Here is a 19835-nt window from a genome sequence, read left to right on the forward strand (position 1 = left end):
AGAAGAAGTGCATGGATGTCAAATTGCCCTCAAAACACCATGAAAGATTGATTTGCAGCACCGTTCAAGGGCCTGACATTAGCTGAATAGGAAACCTGTGAGCCCGGGATGGAATAAAGATGTTCTCTCTGCTGGAAAAAGAAGGGAAAAACTGCCCCATTTAGCCCTCAAGTCCATCAAGAAACCCGGGAAATGGGGACTGTGACTGCACAAGAAAGAAAAGAAAAGAAAAGAAATAAAAGGGGGGGCTGTATATACTCATCTAAACGTTGTCACAATACCGAGGAGGCTCTGAACATCCATGAATATTAAACCGCTTATTCCACAACAAGGGCTTGAAAAAAAGTGAAGCACGTCAAAGCTGCTTTGCATTTTCTCTCCTCTTTTTTTTCTTCTTCTTCGCTTTCTCTCTTTTTTCTTCTTCTTGCAGACAAACAATGCAGTAAAGAAAAACACGTCGAGCTTGTTTCCATTCTTGTTATTCCCGCGCTAACTACACACACACACACACACACACACACACACAGAAATTAATATTACCACCACATGAATATTAAATGCATGAGAAGAAAATAGGCGAGCAACTCCCAGACTCTATGACCCACTTCTCTCCTCAGTGTTATCATTATTATCATTGTTAATATTGTTATTTTATCTTACAGTCTATACACATGTTGCTTTGTTGTGCACATTTGTAAACAGACACGCTATTGATTTTGAGAGATTAATTATGTATGTATTTATTTGTTTGTTTGCTTGTTTATCAGCTTAAATTCGCCTTATTGGAGCCACTGGGTAATTTGACTTCTGTCGTCAAACATAGGCACCAAAGTAGTCAACATACACTAAAACTCAACACAAACAAACAAACAAAACAAAAGTATATATACATGTATTAGACAAACCTGACACTATCACCAAATAAAGAGAAGGTTCGTAGTTTCTTTTCTCCTATTTGTGCGTATGTTGCTTCTATATTTAGATTTTTTTTTTAAATTAAAAAACTGTACATTTTAAACATTTATTTGACATTTCTCGTCACGTGTCTTTGGAGTTTTTTTTGAAAATAAAGCATAAATTAGTGCAGTTGCAGTTTTTTTGTTTTCACTGTTCGTGGCAGATCTGACTCGTGCATGTGTTGCCGTAATAAATCATATCCAGTGTGAGTTTGTGGTTTTGCACAAAAACAAAAAGGCACTGAATCAACGTCTTGCGTCTCCTCTCTCTCTCTCCTCTCTCCCCTCCACACACACTCTCTCTCTCTCTCTCTCTCTCTGTCTGTCTCTCTGCGAGGGGTGTGTCATTAATAAGTAATTAGACAGGGGGTCACAGCCACTTATATAAAGAGACCCTCACAGCCGGAGAGCCACTTTTACGCACCGACACTTGAGAGCAGGACGAAGGACAGGCAGACAGAGACAGACAGGAGCAGCGCTGCACTCCTCTTTTCATCCTCCTCCTAATTCTTGTTCTATCACTCTACTTGTTGATCCGAGTTCTCCCTACTTTCTCCAATTTGTTCCCCCTCTTTTCCTCCCTCCTTTTATTTTATTTCAATTTTTTATTTTTTGTGGTTCTTCCTCCTGCGCCATGGGCTCAGTGCTGCCCGCCGACGCGTTGGCTCTCAAGCCCGGATTTAAGTGTCCGGGCCGCGCTCTCTCGGACGTCATCACCTCGGACATCCTGCACAGCTTCCTGTACGGCAGGTGGAGGAACGTGCTGGGCGAACACCTGGCGGAGGAGCGACACAGCGGCAGTAGCGGCCCCAAGACGGCGTTCACCGCAGAGGTGCTGGCTCAGTCCTTCGCTGGAGGTGAGACTGACATGAATTTCGTTATGTTTGACACTTCACGCTTTCATCCTGCTGTGCTGCATGTTTTCAAATGTTTTTAGTCTATAGCGCTTAAAGTAATTTGCAGGTTTTTAATTTAAGGCCATGTGTCCAAAATGCATGCGTAAAATTACGCACGAGTCATAACTTTGATTTAGTTCGATTTGGTTGAATAAAAGGTTGTTGTTGTTTTTCTTTTGAATAGCTTTTAAATATAAATGGTAAGGTACATACTTACATGGATTTTACTTGTTTTAGTGAAAAAAATATTTTTTACCAGTTCAGAGAGAAGTTCCATTATGAAACTTTTCCTGAACACGAATCCTGTTTCACAAACTTTCTCAAACTCATTTGTTGCTGGGGTTTTTCTCTTGCATTTTCCTTCATTTTTACACCACTTCTCTGTTTTCTTTTCCACTCATTTAACGCATTGACCCTCTCTGGGCTCCGGGACCCGGCGCTTAGAGCCTTGTTAGGCGTGTAACTGCCGCCGATTGAAAGACGCAGGGCATTAAATTCATTTGGTTAACTTTGTGCTTGACCTGGGAAAGTTTCCACTTAAACCTCTCGTTGAGAAAAGTTCCCTTTTCTTTGAGATGTCCCGGGTTTTTATCCCGCATTCATCAATCTCCGGACAGTCTCCTTTCCTCTCTTGGCAGCTATGGGGCTCCGGAGCTTTTCTCTTTCTTTTGCCTTAAAAAGATTTGCTGTTCCTCGCATAATGCACCGTGAAGGCTAAATCTAATGCTATTCATTGCATGTCAACCATTTAATCGCCTTTCCATTTTTTTTGTCGCAGAAATTCCTGCGTCTTTTAAACAAGTCCTCGTCTCATTCAGCGCAAATTTATTGCTACAAAGTTCTTAAAAGGATAATGAATTTGGAATTAGCCGTTTCTTTTCCAGTAAACTTTAATGAATATCACATCTGAAGCATGACAAATTGCTGGACCCCGCGCAATAGAAGGACCATTTAACCTCCATTCAGTCAGGGCCTTTTTTTTCTTTCTTCACAGCCTCACATTAAAAAAATCTTTGATTTTGACATTAAAGAATCGCACGATCTTTTTTCTCTCTCTCTCCCTCTTTCTGTTTTTTTTTCTCTGTGCAACAAAAACTTTCAATTCAGCCAGTTAATCGAATTAAACGGAGGATCAGGTGTAGCTTAATATTTCGTGACTGAAATAAGATTCAGTCCATTTGCTGCTTTCAGGACCCTTTTTTTCTTCTTCTAGAAAATCCTGTTTCATGAGTCTTTGGCATCAACTCAAAGCTGCAGAGACACTTTGACAACATGTAGTCACAGCTTATCGACTTTTATCATTTTTACGCATCATGCACATTTAAAATGTTATTATTTTACAGTTTATATGTATTTATTTATTTGTTTATTTATACATTATTCTGACTTTTTTCTCGTTTTTTGTTTTGTTTTGCAGAGGTGCAGAAGCTGTCCAGTCTGGTTCTGCCCAGTGAAGTGATCATCGCCCAAAGCTCGATCCCCGGAGAAGGTCTTGGCATCTTCTCAAAGACGTGGATCAAAGCAGGGACAGAAATGGGACCTTTCACGGGGAGAGTCCTGTCTCCCGAGCACGTGGACTTGTTCAAGAATAACAACCTCATGTGGGAGGTGAGCTTCCTCGCAGTTTTGCGTCCTGCAGAAACAGATGTGTACTCTGCCAATGTGATTCCTGATGTTTGTTTCCCCCCTCTGATTCTCATGTGAAATTTTTTTTGGTCAGGTGTTCAATGAAGACGGCACCGTGCGCTATTTCATCGATGCCAGTCAGGAGGATCAGCGCAGCTGGATGACTTACATCAAGTGCGCCAGAAACGAGCAGGAGCAGAACTTGGAGGTGGTTCAGATCGGCAGCAGCATCTTCTACAAAGCAGTGGAGGTGAGGACAAATTCAAAAACATCAAACATGCATGGGGCCTTTGCATGGGTTATATACAATATAGGCCGCAGTTGGGATTTTATGAGAGGCCACAAGGATGTAAAAAAAAAAACTCCTTTAGAAAAGCGCCACCTGCTGTTACGCAGTAGAATTGATCGTGTGCGTAATGAAGTTGTCCGGGTTTTTTTTTTACCTCATGCTGATGATTTGCCCTCTTTTTTCTCTCCTCACTCAGACAATCCCACCAGACCAGGAGCTTCTAGTCTGGTATGGAAACACACACAACACGTTCCTGGGAATTCCTGGAGTCCCTGGAGTGGATGAGGAGCAACAGAAAAAAAGCAGGAATGGTGAGTATTTACCGACCAATATCATAATATTATAACACCAACACCAGTGTGACATAATGTCACAATACAGAACAGAAATATCAGATGTATGTCTGTTTCGGTGCCATTTCTATAACTCTTTATTTTTAATAGATATAGTATAGGTACAGAGATATGTTGATATAAATGTCTGATAATGTGAGATATATGTTTTGGCAAATGAATCACAACTTCATTTTAGGCATGCCATGTCAAGTCTCCCTTGTAAAGTGGTTCTTAATCTCAAGGGGACATTTCCTGACAACATATACTCATAAATATGAAGATTACATTTTCTGTTCAGCTGCGTAAACCACACGTAACTCAGATGTTTAAGTTGTTTGACTTGTGAAAGTTAAAGTTTGACAACTTAACTGCATTAAAACCTTAAATAGATTTAAATGAATGTCGACCACTTGGACAGAAGTCACAATTAGTCAAGACCATTTATAACTGTATTTTTTACTTTTGAAAATCTAGAAACTTGTGATTAATATCCAAAAGGTTGTTGTTAAAGGCACAGTATGTAAAAACAGCTGAATATCCCTCACCTTACATTTCCCTGTGTTAGAGAAGCTTTGAGTTTGCATCCAAACTCTTATTAAAACATGTTTAGTTTGTAATTTAAATTTTAAATCACGGTGGCCCAGAATAGTGGCTGACCTGGCCCCTAATATAAATATATAAGAGAGTAATTCTGTGGTAATGAAAAACAACATTTCATTCCATGAGGTGATTGTATGCTCATAAATATATAACTACTTTATATAGTGATCATATTTGACATTTTTGTATAATCTCCTTCCTTATTTCCAGATGACTCCCACTCGTGTGAAGGCTCTTCCTCGTGCTCCCCCTCTTCAACCTCCTCCTCCTCATCCTCCTCCTCCTCCTCCAGTGCCGGCCGCATGCGCTGCGTCATCTGCCACCGCGGCTTCAACTCCCGCAGCAACCTGCGCTCGCACATGCGCATCCACACCCTGGACAAGCCTTTCGTGTGCCGCTTCTGCAACCGCCGCTTCAGCCAGTCGTCCACGCTCCGCAACCACGTGCGCCTGCACACCGGCGAGCGGCCCTACAAGTGCCACGTGTGCCAGAGCGCCTATTCGCAGCTGGCGGGCCTGAGGGCGCACCAGAAGAGCGCGCGGCACAAACCGGCGGCACAAAGCGGCGCCGACGTGTCCTCCCATGTTTCCCCTCCTCCTCCACCGCAGATCACAGCGATGTCTCACCAGCACCAGATGCCACTGGTGCACCACATCCCCACCATGGTGCTATGATGACGGACACGCAGAGGGACAGTCACACAGAACAACGTTGCACTTTAGATTAGACCTGAGGAGGAGATATAAAAGGAGCTCCTGATGAAACTGACAGTTTTAAAGGTCCTGTGTGTAAGATTTATGTTTGTATAAGTATAGAATTACTTTAAAATAAAAAAACACAAGTGGTTTTTATATGTGCATTTTAGGCAAGAGGCTGGCATCCTGTGCCACCTTGTTTCTATAGCAGCCAGAACAAACAAACCTGAGTGTTTTATATGCAAAATGAAGAGGAACAACATCTTTTCTGATCCATGAGGGCCACTGTAGTTGATGCACTTCGGAAAGAGAGACGTGAACAGAGAGCAATCAGCAGTCTCACTGTTAGATGTCACTAAATTTTACACACTGGACCTTTAAGGGGAGGGGGATAAGTAAATGTGAGCGTGAAGAATCACACAAAGACTTTATTCCATAACTATATGTTTCTTATGTATTCGAAAATCAGACAGAATGTTTTAATGTTTGTATTTTGGAAGCTGAAATATAGTGGGGGGGGGGCACACAGCACCTGTGTCCAAATTTTACAGAGTGTGTAATCTACCCGTGTGTCATATATCACTATGAAATATTTTCACACCATGTTTGTTTTGTATCCCGTGGTCACCAGCTCAGGTGAGAAGTCAGAGGTTTGTACAGTCGCTCCAAATAAAGAGATCCGCATCGTTCCACACTGTAAACTGAAACAGTCACTTTAAGCTTGTACAGACTTTGCAGACGTGTGTAATTGTAAAATTGTATTGTATTCCACTGTACATGTGAATGTAAATACATTTGTGGTCTCTCACATATTCTAAATAAATGATACTATGACATGATATGACACACTGCATGGCACTTCAGTTTGTCAGTCACTGCAACATGTGGCTCTGATGCAAAAGAGACAATTATATTTATCTTTCTAAAAAATATAATCCAGACTAGAGACTGAGATTTTTCTGGTTCTCTAACTTCAAACTGATAAAATGGTTTGTATTCACACATTTCTTCTGTAGTCTTGATGACCACTCAAAGCTGCTTTACACTACTTTTGCCATTCACAAAGAGCTACGTGGGGTTACGTTGAAAGACAATTCGCTCTACCACTGATCCACCGTCGGCAGCCCCCTTAATCTCATCAGCTGAATCGTCCAGTCAATTCACACATCATATACACCAGAGTGGAGATATAAAACCTATAGAGAAATTGTTAGGATGATTATATGGGGGATTTTTGTGTATGTTTGTGTGTGTATGTATATATATATATATATATATATATATATATATATATATATATATATATATATATATATATATATATATATATATGCATATATACATATAATTTTGTGTATTTGTATATATACATATATACATAAAACTGATGTAATGTATTTATATGTGATATATATATATATATGGCATTTGTTCTGCCTATTTCTATGAATCTTTTCTTAATATGCTTTTTCCTAACTTTTTTGTAGTTTCTTTTTGTCACTACTAAATAACACTTCAGTGAAACAAGCTTCATTTATTGTTTTCTTGTAATGTTTGTGTGTATTTCTTCAAGTGTTTAGTTCTTGCAGTTATGTTTTTCATCCACATGATGGCGCCATATACCGGGGATAAGGGAAGAAGCGAATGGGAATATGCATGCATTTCATGACACAGATGATACAGTTAATTTCGAAAACCATTTATTTCACATACTTACTTGATTTATTCATTCAATATGTTCATTTCTGAGCTGTTGCTGCAGTTGTCAGATACATCAGACATTATCCAACTTCCCAAAAAAAAAGTTTTCAGACAAGTCATCATTGAAACAAGTGCAGAGCAACACACACAGGCATGCTGTATATAAACATAAATGATCAGCTGGAGACAGAATGAGGGCATGTCCTCAATCCACTCTGCTGGGAGGGATTAGGGAATCTTTTGAATGGGTGGTGTTTCATTACTGCAAACTGTCCACACCTTCTGCCCTGCATAGTTAGGAAACACAAAGATAGTTTAACCATCAAAAATAAACATGATGTCAAATGGTGCAAGTGCACACAGTGACAAGTACCTTCAAACTGGTATCCTCATCCTGCTGCTGTCCTGTTCTTCTGCAAGGAGCCACAGCAAGAAGCAATCCAGCTGGCTGCTTTACGCAGTGCTGCAGAGAAACAGACAAGAATTATTATTTTATCAGTTTGTATCAGGCAACAAGTCTTTCCAACTGATTCATTGTTGTTGTGGCAGGTAACCAGATCCTACCCCTATCAGGTTTAACACACTGTAACATGCTGTGTTGTACAACAGTTTTTGAATGTGTGGCCACAAATGTGTTGGTACATACATACATACATACATATATATATATGTATATATATATATATATATATATATATATATACATATATATATATATATATATATATATATATATATATATATATATATATATATATATATATATATATATATATATATATATATATATATATATAACAGATATTATGACATTTCCTAGTAGCATGTATATCAATAAACAATTATCTTACCACAATTAATTCAGGTTAATCATAATGCACATGGCAATGCAATAATATAAAATTTAGTATTGTTATAAATAACAACATTAAGAATAATAAACAACATACGTACATGGAGGTACAGATCTCCCTGCATACATACACACACAGGGTCGTGGCCCCCAACACAACCCTTCAGTTTTAGTACTTACGATACAACAGTAGTCACAGCATTGCTCCACTTGTTGTTAATGTTTCCTTTATACGCTCTTAGCCTTGAGGTCCAGCTCTGTTGTTCCCATACAGTCATTTACAGACAGTGTTGTCAGTGTCATGTGTGACCACTCACACCACTTAAGAGTGACACAGCATTTTTCAGATCCTGTCAGTGTTCACCATGCAGCTGGCACTCACTGTGGTGTCAGTGAACTGTTGGGTGTATTGTGTTACTGGCTGTGTGTGTGTTCTCCATTAATTTTTCAAGCTTTTTGAAAATGAAGCACTGTAATGTCTCTATCTGTCTGTCTGTCTGTCTGTCTGTCTATCTATCTATCTACCTATCTATCTATCTATCTATCTATCTATCTATCTATCTATCTATCTATCTATCTATCTATCTATCTATCTATCTATCTATCTATCTATCTATCTTCTTCCTTTCTTTTGCTCAGTAATCCATTACGTCAAGTAGCTATAAAAACACACATTTTAGTATACACTCATAAAAAAGAGAAGAAAACAAATATTAAATCAGAAAATAACTCTAACGTAGTGATGTATCGCACGTCCATCGTGTACACTGGGTAGATTGAGTTGGCCTGCAGCGACGATTCTGTTATCTGTTAGTCGAGCCTCGAGAGGATTGTTGTCATTTCACTCCGGCTAACCTTCAGCGCTAACTAGCCGTCTGCTTGTCGTACTCCACATACTTTGATTCAGCAGGTGGGTTTCGGGGGAATGTCAGTACGTTTTTCAGTAAACCAGCCTGAAAGGCCCGTCCAGGAAAGAGCTGACGCATGAAAGCAACGACGTGTCGACAGAATGAAGTCGCGACGCGTAGCTAAGACTTGAAAACAAATGTCCAGCTAGTGGCTAATATTAGCTTGGTCGGTGTCATTGGCTACCGCCCTGTTTTTGGCAAACAAACACTCTCTGGTAACTGTTTGTAATCACTGTTTTTATCTCACTAATGTTTCGCAGGTCAGGATTGTGATTTTATAGTATTGCACGTTTGTATTTAATACAAATAGTCACCTGTTACTAGCATTGGCGTTCTTCTGACAAATGTCGATTTTAGACAATCTATACACGGACGTTTGGTCCAGCAAAGAAAATCAAAGTAAACGCATTCTCTTGTTATTATATGTGAAACTGGTCTTATTGGACTGTTAATTAAACTTGTAGATGAGGAATGCCACGCTTGCATGGCTCTGTTGCAGTAGCGACTGCAGCATAAAGCGTGATGATGATGTTATTAATGGAGAGCAGTGCTACAAACTATAGGATTTAACATTATCATGCAGCGTAATCAACTTCCGTCAAATAGTTTCAATTATTACTGAACACTTTAACTGCAATTAAGGAAAGATTTACTGAAGATATTGTTTTTTAATGGATTGCAATTGATTGTAACCACAGATTCTGACTATAATCTAATGTAGCTGTAGTCAAAATAAACTCTGACATCTGGATTAAAGGAATCATCAAAGCATATCAGTTGAATATTATTTTATTGTTAAAGTGAAGTATATGCTACATTAATGTATAGTCTGTGTATGTGTTGCACAGGATGGTATTATGGAGTGGGGCCAAGTTCTGCCGGACAGCCTGGTGTTGGAGATCTTCCTGCGTCTACCCCATGAAGCTGTGTTAAGAGCTAGTCTGACCTGCAGACAGTGGCTGGCCGTTTCCAGAGATGAGTTTCTGTGGAGGGCGTTGTTCTACAGCTACTACCGTATCCCTCGTTCTGTGCCTCGACACCCAGGTAAAGAATTATGACTATGAGTTCCGCAGGAAAGTTAAAACAGTTATTTATAATAACAATATTTTTTATAGACATTTAGAGGGGGTTAAATAATGTCTACTTTTATGCAGCGGCTGTGTCATGGTACAGGGAGTTCAAGCGTCTGTTTGACTGCATCCCCTGTGTGGAGGTTCAGACACTGAGAGAGCACAGCGACCAAGTCCTCCACCTGGCTTTCTCTCACAGGGGTCACAGGTTCTCCTCCTGCTCCAAAGACTGCACGGTTAAGGTTTGGATTAAAGTCTTTTTGATTTTACCTTTATCATGGATGTTAGGTATGTACTAGGGGTGCAACGAATATTTGATCAATCGATTACTGGATTAATTTTCAACTGTTTTCATAATCAATTAATTACATTACATTAAATTACATGTCATTTAGAAGACACTTTAATCCAAAGCAACTTACAAGGGAATTGAGTACAACCTGCCAGGGGTGGAGTCGAACTTGTGACCATGACGTCTTTTGTACACAGGGTAACCTTCTCTGAAAATGGAATCTATCAAGCATTATCATCAGACCTAAACTGAGGGAGTGTCTGTGTGTTTACAGTGGCAGTTCAAACTGCAAAGCGACTGTGCTATTTAAGAAGTGGAATTCTCTTCTGAAACTTTTCGTTGGCACTTCTTTGTGTGTTTTACAGACATACTGGTTGCCCTGTCTTACTTTATTAACACAATTCCTCTGTTGCCTCCCCCTGTCTTGACATAAAATGTATGGCTTCTTGTGTGCAGAGTGAGAATATATCCGGGGCAACACAAGATCTACACACCACTATACTGAAAACGCAAATAGAGTGTTGTAGATGGCTGATAAGCAAAATCAACATTGTGTCATTTGACTATGGTTTGAATTTAACAGACATGTATTCACATGTAGAAGTACAGTTTTAACTGAAGGTTTTCTGTTTGTTTGTGGATTTAATGTTTGAACTTGAGGTAGTTTCCTCGTCTGATCTGATAATTGTGTAACCTCCATCAACTCTTCTGCTCCTAATTATTCACACACTTATTTCAAAAGCCCACTTCTGCTACTCTTGTTGTGAGCAGCTGTGGGACACGGAGAGGCCAGATGGGAACATCTCTTTGGTGCACAGCTGCAGCATGCGGCAGTTCAACTGGGGCTATACTCAGTTCTCCCAGTTCAATGCAGACGACAGCCTGCTGCTCGTGTCTGGTGTTTACCTCGGCCCACAAAACACCTCCGCTGGGGAAATTGCAGTCATCAGTCTGGGTAGGAATCACAAAGGAAACCACCCAGCAGTCACCATTTCCTGTTGTTTTATTTTTTAGAAGATGAGTTAATTTGTTTATATATGTCACACTTTTATTACATTTTTCCTTTTTTAACCACAGTCTTCATCATTATTTCTACCCTTTTGAAATTAGACCTTACAAACAAATATATATATGATTGAGTGACGTTTATTTGACTAGATGTGATGTGAACTAAGGCTGGTGCAGGTTGATATAAATCAACTATATGACAAAACAGTATGTACATGTAGATAATATAGTGATGGTAGTAATGACACATTCATAGTATAATGCAGTAGTAACTTTCATGATATCTGTGATTTGGTAATAAACATAAAGTGTATACCAGACAAGAATCAGGCAGTGTTACTTAAAATGTCTAACTATATTCATAAATGTTTTTGTTTGCTGAAAACCTCCAGCCTAATGAAAGTATATAGATGGTGATAGAATGCCCCAAAACCCATTCAACAGACAGTAGGGCTACCAGTAGCAAAACAAGGGTGCAACTCAGTTTCATTACACTTTTCTTATTCATTACACCGTTACAGAAAATTATACACTGTTATCACGGGTCAGGAACAAGCCGTATGATGTGTTTGGTTGCTGGTTGAATGAGACCCACCTGATCTCTGGGAACCTGCACTGGATTGGCAACATGACCTCCTGCTCTGTGCTGTGGCTCAATAAAGCCTTTCAGGTGAGAACTGCTGCAGCAGCTCATACTTGTCAATCAGTAGATCTCTATTTGTATACTACAGACAAGAAGAAGTCTTTGACCTTGTTCACTATGTTTTAGTCTACAGAATTGTGTTTTTAAGAATGAACTTTTGAGTCTTTTGTAAATATCTTTAATTAAGATGTGCCATTTGCTTTTGTACATCCTGATTGTGATAAAAACACTATTTAAAATGTTACCATTTTGAAAAAAAGGTGGTGCATAAATGCAATCACAGTATTACATGTCAAATTTAAACTAATTGATGTCCTTTCTCCTCACCCTTTGCTGAGACAGGATATTGAATCAGAGAACGTCAACGTGGTCAAACGCCTTTTTAAGATCCAGAACATTAATGCCAGCACCATCCGCACAGTGATGGTGGCACACTGCCGTCGGCATGACAACCCGGACTTGGTGCTGGACTATGAGGCCCAGTCTCAAGCTCAAAGGCAGAAGGGGCCACAGAAGCAGCACCAGCCCCTCCTGTTTGACCTGGGCAGTGAGGACGAAGACGAGGAAGAGGAAAAGGAGGAAGAGAGTCGGAAGGACGTGAGATGTCACAGCTTCAACACTGCCCGCCTCCCCCAGCCAATCATCTCGAACTTTGAACATGTCATACAGGTCAGCTCAGTGTAAAACTCTCAGACTATTTTCAAGGTAATATTTTTTGTTCTGAATCTTTTTTTAAAATCTCTTTCTCTCTGCTACCTTGCTGTCAGAGTCGTAAAAACATCGGGCCCAAGGAGCTGGCGATCGAGACCAAGGTGGCTCAGATAATGGGCAGAGTCCACACAAAAGCACCTGACTCCAGCCTCATTGAGCCTTCTGAGTCCAGTGACGGAGAAGATAAAACCTACTTACTCTTCACCACCGGCAGCCTTACATATTCCCCTCACCAAATCGGTATTGTTGTTTGCCAGCTGTGAAGACTAAATAAAATCATGGTGCTGTCAAACATACTCCTCATATAGTAAATGCTCTTCGTTTCCAGGTATCAAGCGGATCAAACCAGACCAGATGACGACGAGTGGTCCTGTCCTTGGCGAAGAGCGGAGCTCATATGAGTTCTTTGATTCCCTGGACCATGTTATTGATATCCATGGTCACATTATTGGCATGGGCCTTTCTCCAGACCACAGGTAAGATATGGCATACACAAAATGAAATCAGATTTTCAGTAGCACACAAACAACAAAGTCATCACAAAGCCTGGTCTGTAAAGAAATGGCTTAAATTCTGGAAGGTCTTTGCTGACTTGCATAGAGCCTGGAGATAAACACTGGCAACATCTCCAGGGTTGAATTTTCCAGTTGTAAAATTTGACTCTAAACAGTGCTTGTCCACAGGTTCTTAATCATGTAGTGAAGCATCAGACTTAATTATTTGAACCTCGCATGTCTCAGTGTGTGTGTGTGGTCGTGCAGCAGATTAAAAATACCTTTTCATTGAGCAGGTACCTTTATGTAAACAGTCGGGCTTGGCCTGCTGGCTGTGTGATCTCTGACCCCATGTCTCCGCCTCCCATTGCTGAGGAGATAGACCTGCATGTCATCGATCTGAAGAGCTTGAGGGAGGAGAGAAGAAGCCTGCGAGCTCACCGAGCCTTCACACCCAACGACGAGTGCTTCTTCATCTTCCTCGATGTCAGCAGAGACTTTGTCGCCAGGTGCGTGCTCGGCTGATTTGTCATGCAAAACTATTTCACCTATGCAGTTGCAGTTTTCACAAATGCAGTCTTTACGATGGAGTTGTTTGCGTATATGAATAGGGTGGGAGCGGTTAGACAGAGTATGACGCATTACAGTTGTTGGTGTGTGAATGGTGACATCGTTTTAACAGAGTAATCTATGTTTTGTGTAATCTGACAGGTTATCCACATGTATAGTATATGAACGATCTAAACTTAAATTCACAAAACAAAAATGTAGCAAAATGTCTGAATTGTGAATGTGGTTTCACCTGTTGTAACAATATTATGCACATTACATTTTCTTGATCCAAAATTGCAAAGAAAAGTCTTGAAGCAATAAAAAGATAAAACTTAATTCATAGAGCAGTTTAACAGCTGCTTTGTTTGGCTTTCATTCAAGCACTGTATTGGCCTTAATTTGCATGGGTTGCACATTGGCGTAAGCTTTATTAGCCATTTATTTTTTTAGTTACATTACAGTTTGGAGTTTAAACATTGAAGGCATTCATTGATTTACGAGAGAATTGTCCAAAAGAAATTTGAGAACTGATCTGATCGTTTTAATCACTATATAGAAGTTGAGAATTGTCTGACCTCCCTCACCTCTACACACCCACAGCAGCATTACCAAAGCTACTAAAAGATATTTTAAGAGTGTTAATTGATAACTAATGTAATCCTCAGATGTCGAATCACCTAATTTTATAGAAGTGTTGAGTAGGGCTGTAAAGTCCTGGTCGACTGGTCGATTTATGAGTCGATGCGTTCTGGTTCGACTTAAATTCTGATAAGTCGACTGTATGTGTAATGTACCAAGTGCTAATGGTATATTACATCAGAGCACCCCTGTTCCACAGTCTTCAGAGAACACCCCCCTTATTTTCAGTATTTTGGATTAGCCCAACCCACAGGAGACAGAAAGATTAAAGAACGGCCGATAAAAGGTGATAAAAAAAGTCAAATGCTAAGTTTGCCAGCAACAGTTTGCATATCACAGCTCGACTGCAAACATAGCAAATCATATCAAAACGGTAAGCTAACTTGTCTTCGTTATGTTGCTCCGTCCGTTTTGAGTACATGAATATATCATAATTGGCATATTTCAATGTTTTATTCAAATAATCATTGATTCTTTTTATAACTGCAGGCGCACTCGCCTGCAACAACGGCAGCAGTCTATTTGTGTCTCAGCCGTGAAGCTGAGCTCCTATGTTCAGTCTCGCTCTGTGTAAGGACAAGCACAGAGACCCCCCCGACTAGTCGATTTTGAGTCGAAATTTCAGGGCTTCAGTCGACCAAGAATTTCTTTGGTTGATTACAGCCCTAGTGTTGAGGTTTCTGCTGACCTTTGCCCCCCCTCCCTCCTCTAGCGGCGCTGAAGACAAACACGGCTACATCTGGGACCGTCACTACAACATATGTTTGGCACGCCTGGCACACGACGACGTGGTGAACTCAGTGGCGTTCAGCCCCGCCGACCAGGAGCTGCTGCTGTCCGCCAGCGATGACTCTACCATTAAGGTGTGGCGTTCGCCGCGCATGGTCCGCCTGGCACAGGCCCCCTCTCGCCCATCCAAGCCCCGCAAACTCCTGTCGTCCTGGCTGTGCCGCAACAGAAACTCCTCGTCTGTCGGCACTGTGAACGGAAAATCCTGAGTCAGGTTGTAAAACACTCACAATGGGTGGGAGGAATGAAGAAGAGTAAAGTTTGACCGACCTGTTTTCCCCTGTGGTGTGTGAATATATATATATGTATGTATATGTATATATATATATGCACTCCATGTATGCCTACAGTGTCGTTACAGTCAGTGGTAGTGGTTTAGCTTGAGCTCACACTAGGGGGCACTGTTGCTCCAAGGAACGACACAGTGCTGTTGCGTTGAAATGTTATCACAGATTGTGTGGAACTGACACCTACTTGCACCAGACAGACTTTCAAACCTGGTTCTGTGAGTTGGTTTTTGTCTCTTTTTAACTGTAATGTGCGTCTGAGCCGGTCAGACACTGGACGTGACCACGGTTCTCATGTCCCGATCATCAGAGGTGAAGAACTTGTCTTGATCTTTTTGAGTATAAACTCCCTTAAACCCCCAGTTTTCTGAGAATTTAAAATCCATTAAAAACCTTAAGGGAAAGACTTATTTAAAGCAGTTTGCCTTAGTTTTATTGATACCCTTTTGTTTTGTTGCAGTGTGAAACTGCTAAAAAAGAAAAATTTCCCCTACAGATACTATTTATCTAATCTTATCTAAATCACTCCATCCTCTAAAATCTGTCCCAAAACAAATTGTACCTGGTTAAATTGGTTGCACATCAGAACAAGTGGTGTTACATTACTTATTTATTCATGTTCCTTTGGGGAAATATGGTCATCATTATTTTACAAAATACAAATATAATATCCAGAGAACACCTTTGTAAATTTGGCAACTCCATTTAAAAGAACAGATGGTGTAAAAAGGAATAAAAACTAAAATAAATATATTAGGGCTGCAACGATGAATCGGTTATTTATTGATTTCTAAAAAAATTGTCAATTGATAATTGATTCATCATTTAGAGTGTTTAAAAAAAAATTAGAACAAGCTCTGTGTCAGTGTCATTTTACTTTGGACAAAACAAGACATTTTCTGACATTTTCTGGACCAAGTGATTTGTCGATTAATCGAGAAAAGAATAAACGGATAAATTGATTATGATAATTGTTAGTTGCAACCCTAAGGTAAATAAATAAATAGGATTTTATGGTCCTTTCAAGTCAAACAAATGTCGCCCAAGTCATACTTCATGTACACTGTAAAAGCACCACATGATGTCGTGACTAATATTATACTTACTTTAAACTATTCATTCAGAAAAAGAAAGTGACATATAAAGATGAAGCGGCAACGTAAACCCGCTGCCAACAGTGTTCAATCTGAAAGTCTTGAAAAGTTTGTGTGTTATTCTGGGGACTCCCCGCTTAATTGGAAATCCTCTTCGAGGTTCTTACACTTTCTTTGGTTCAAAGAAAAGCAAAGAAAATCTAAACCATGATAATAAACCAGCACCAGGTTCAGAGGCTTAGCCTCGTTCATTTGAATTTTTCCATAACGATTCAGATAATTCATCGGTTTGTGCCGCATTGTTACTGTTTTGAAATGTGCACAGTAATCCTTTAACTCTCGCCCCAGAGCCCACCAACAATTTTAAGTGTTGTTTTTTACCCTCGCCCCATATTTCCGTCCATGTCTTCTGCCTCGCCGCCTCAAATAAAAGTTCTCAATAAGCATCAGATAAATTGTTTGTTTCAGTTTTTCAGTGAGAACGGTTTTGAACAATGTGATACTTGGACAGGGACTCCCTCTTCTCATTACGTCAGTTTCTGCTTGCTTTACGTCTGTTTGTCTATTTTAATCATGTTGACTTTAGAAGGCAACAAAGGCACCTTAGATTCCAGACCTGACCTAACAAAACAATGACGCAGGAAATCCATCTGGTGTATTACAGGCTCAACACATGTTACCTTAGGAACTACAGTAGGCTTCTGAATACATCACCTGTCTGTATCACATTGACTCAATCAAGCATGAGACGGTTGAGGGTTTCTTTAGGATTTAATATGTTTAAGTGCAGCGGTGGGTTTTTGATGTGAACAAAAGCAGTTAATCTCCATTGTTGTCGGGTCACAAGTCTTTTGTTTGTTTTAAAACTGATTTTTATTTCAACCTGATCCAGCATTGTTTGTGGTAAAGCGAGCTGGTCCATGGATAAACTGCAAACGGTAACTTCCACCTGAGTAATTAACGAATCAGTGAAGTACTAGATCATAATAGTGACCAAAAGAAATATATAATGCATAAAATTTAATTTTTTAAGTTCTCATCCTTGTGTTGAATAGTATATACCAGTGGTCAGCAAAAATGCAAAATCAAATCAGTCGTAATATAAGTCAGAAGAACCTACACTTCAACCAGTAGTGGTTGAGACAGCTCACAAAAAGTCACACGCCTCAACATCATAGTGTACATAAATAATTTCACCACCTCTTTGACGAGAGCTGGAGGGAAAATTTCCATCCACGTGGGTAGGTCGTTTTTTAACCGCGCTGAGGGGCGTAGCTACCGTTGATAAGTGAGCTTAATCAGATCAGTTATGAAAACATGCCTGTGGTCCAAGCCTTTAGCACGGAGGCAGTGTCAACATCACCTCATTGCAACTCTATTGAGTTGCAACCTACGCCTGTGTGTGACGCACACAGGCGTAGGTTTCATGTCTCATGAAGATATGGCGATGAGTCCAAATGCTTGAGATGATTCAGTGCTTTAATGATATAGGTTTACCACAGACTTAAAGCTCCAGTGTGTAATTTCTGTTGCTAAAACACTGCAAGTGTCACTGCTCCCCCTCAGACTAAAGGCCTGTACAGAGAAATGTGTTCTTTTTCAAAAGTGTTTTTCATATTTTATGTCTCCGTCATATGTGATATTGAAAACCAACGCAAATCCTGACAAACGTGTGTTTGAACTATGGGAAACCGATTTGGAGTACAGGTTTCCTCAAGCATACGATCCAAATATTGCTTTATTTATTTCAAAGTGGGTTACTTTTAATTTCATTACTTTTCCACAAACAATAGAATGACTAGGTCTTGATAATTCTGTGTTCTGTGATTTTCTTTTCTCCACTTTGAACAGCAACGATATGTCATCCGTTTTCTTTTTGTATTTCTGAAATTTCATTAATGCAACAAGGGACATGTGATATCTTAATTTTATGGGTCAAATGTGTTTGGCTCCAGATTCATTTTGTTTGTGTGGAGAGGGGACAACACACCAGTCAAATGGTCAGCTCATCAACAAGCTGTGCAGAAGCCCTATAACGACCCGGTTAATTAGGATCAGGTGTGTTGGAGGGCAGTGGGACTGAGAAACCCTGGTGTACAGCATGCAGGACTCTTTCACTTTCCTTCCTTCAACGTACATCAACAGCTATGACACCATTATCAACTACGGTAAGAAACACCTTGGTCTGAGGCTAATTCCGCACTTTTTAGACCCACTCGTAAGGGGACAGGACCTCAATCACAGATTGTAAACAGTGTCCGCCATCTTTGCTAACAGTTATGCTAACAGGACCAAGCATCACTTGTGGGCACGTAGCAAAGAAATTAATGAAGATATTTCTCAACTCAAGGGAAACTGAGGTTGGGAAGCACAATTTTTAAAAAAATATTACCCCTATTCTAGTAATTCAAAGCTAAATGTGAGACAGTGAGACATAGTGAACATAACATGCATCTGATGAACTGCACATAGAGTTTATGTGTATAGTATAGTTTGCAACACCTGTCCCTGGCTAGGCTCTTCAAAAATAAAGAGTATCACATGTAAAGGATAATATAAAGCCATTTTTCATCAACCTGATACAATATAAATATGCACACATGCACACTCAAGTACAGGAGCGCATTGCATTCACAAAATTTTTTTAGTAATTATTTCTGTTTTTTTCTGAGTATTTTTTTGGTCTGTTTTTCTGAGTAATTTATTTTTGGTCAATTTCTCTGAGTATCTATTTCTTCTGGTTTTTTTTGTGCTAGTTTAGAGCGCATTTGAAAAAATAAACATGGAAGGCTTGTTTAGTTTAATCAAGTTTTACTTTGAGCTCAAGACACTGGGAGATAGTCCTGTCATCAAGTCACATAGATGGTATTGTTGACTTTACGCAGGCACCTGAGAACTTTGCGGTTGTTCAGAAGGAAAGCTCATTCAGATCTGTTCGACATAGCAATGTTTCTCCATGATCAGTTGGACAGATATGGCATGCTCCACGGACACAAGATTATTATATTATTATACTTTTTTAATTACTCCGAAAAACAGGAGGGGAAAAAATTAGCACGAAAAACAGAAACAAATTACTCAGAAAAACAGGAAAAAACATTAGACAGAAAAACAGGAAAGAAAATGATTCAAATGAATGCAATGCGCTTCCGCACTCAAGAACTGACTGAAACAAAATAAGATTGGACTGATATGAAGAGTATGACCTTTTACTGTGAAAGTTTTTAAATCTTATCAGCCTTACTTCTTTTGGCATTGAATTCCAGATGCGACTGCCTTTTGATTGGATGCCCATATGTGGTTCTGTGGTGGGATCATTTCAGTGCAATGCACATTCTTCAAAATGTTCCATGATGTAAACAATTATCTGTGTTAATGTGTTCATCTAAGTCAGCTG

The 19835-nt window shown here is 39.8% G+C and overlaps 2 protein-coding genes and 1 long non-coding RNA gene across 6 annotated transcripts; 2 read left to right on the forward strand and 1 right to left on the reverse strand.

Annotated features, from left to right (window-relative positions):
• The first annotated feature begins 1381 nt into the window (after positions 1–1381).
• LOC122758017 (PR domain zinc finger protein 12-like) lies at positions 1382–6241 on the forward strand. Its single transcript, XM_044011798.1, has 5 exons — positions 1382–1813; positions 3270–3460; positions 3573–3728; positions 3964–4078; positions 4913–6241. Exons 1-5 carry the CDS (start codon positions 1591–1593, stop codon positions 5374–5376), a joined length of 1149 nt encoding a protein of 382 aa, XP_043867733.1. The 5' UTR covers positions 1382–1590; the 3' UTR covers positions 5377–6241.
• Positions 6242–7080: 839 nt separating this feature from the next.
• On the reverse strand, positions 7081–8382 carry LOC122758544. Its single transcript, XR_006358161.1, has 3 exons — positions 8132–8382; positions 7472–7561; positions 7081–7385 (listed from the first exon to the last, which is right to left on the reverse strand). It is a non-coding gene; the product is annotated as an uncharacterized LOC122758544 (long non-coding RNA).
• A 385-nt stretch (positions 8383–8767) lies between these two features.
• On the forward strand, positions 8768–16887 carry fbxw5 (F-box and WD repeat domain containing 5). Of its 4 annotated transcripts, none has more exons than XM_044012578.1 (10): positions 8768–8861; positions 9688–9903; positions 10014–10171; positions 10993–11176; positions 11751–11899; positions 12215–12541; positions 12640–12823; positions 12912–13059; positions 13374–13586; positions 14981–16887. In XM_044012578.1, the coding sequence occupies exons 2-10, from the start codon at positions 9717–9719 to the stop codon at positions 15264–15266; spliced, it is 1836 nt and encodes a 611-aa protein (XP_043868513.1). In that variant the 5' UTR covers positions 8768–8861; positions 9688–9716; the 3' UTR covers positions 15267–16887. The 4 variants fall into 4 exon arrangements, with proteins under 4 accessions (XP_043868513.1, XP_043868510.1, XP_043868514.1 ...); XM_044012575.1 differs by having other exon boundaries at positions 9708–9903; XM_044012579.1 differs by lacking the exon at positions 8768–8861 and adding an exon at positions 8887–9074.
• The last annotated feature ends 2948 nt before the right edge of the window (positions 16888–19835 follow it).

Source organism: Solea senegalensis, linkage group LG21 (genome assembly GCF_019176455.1).
Source record: "Solea senegalensis isolate Sse05_10M linkage group LG21, IFAPA_SoseM_1, whole genome shotgun sequence".
In the NCBI taxonomy this organism is placed as follows: domain Eukaryota; kingdom Metazoa; phylum Chordata; class Actinopteri; order Pleuronectiformes; family Soleidae; genus Solea; species Solea senegalensis.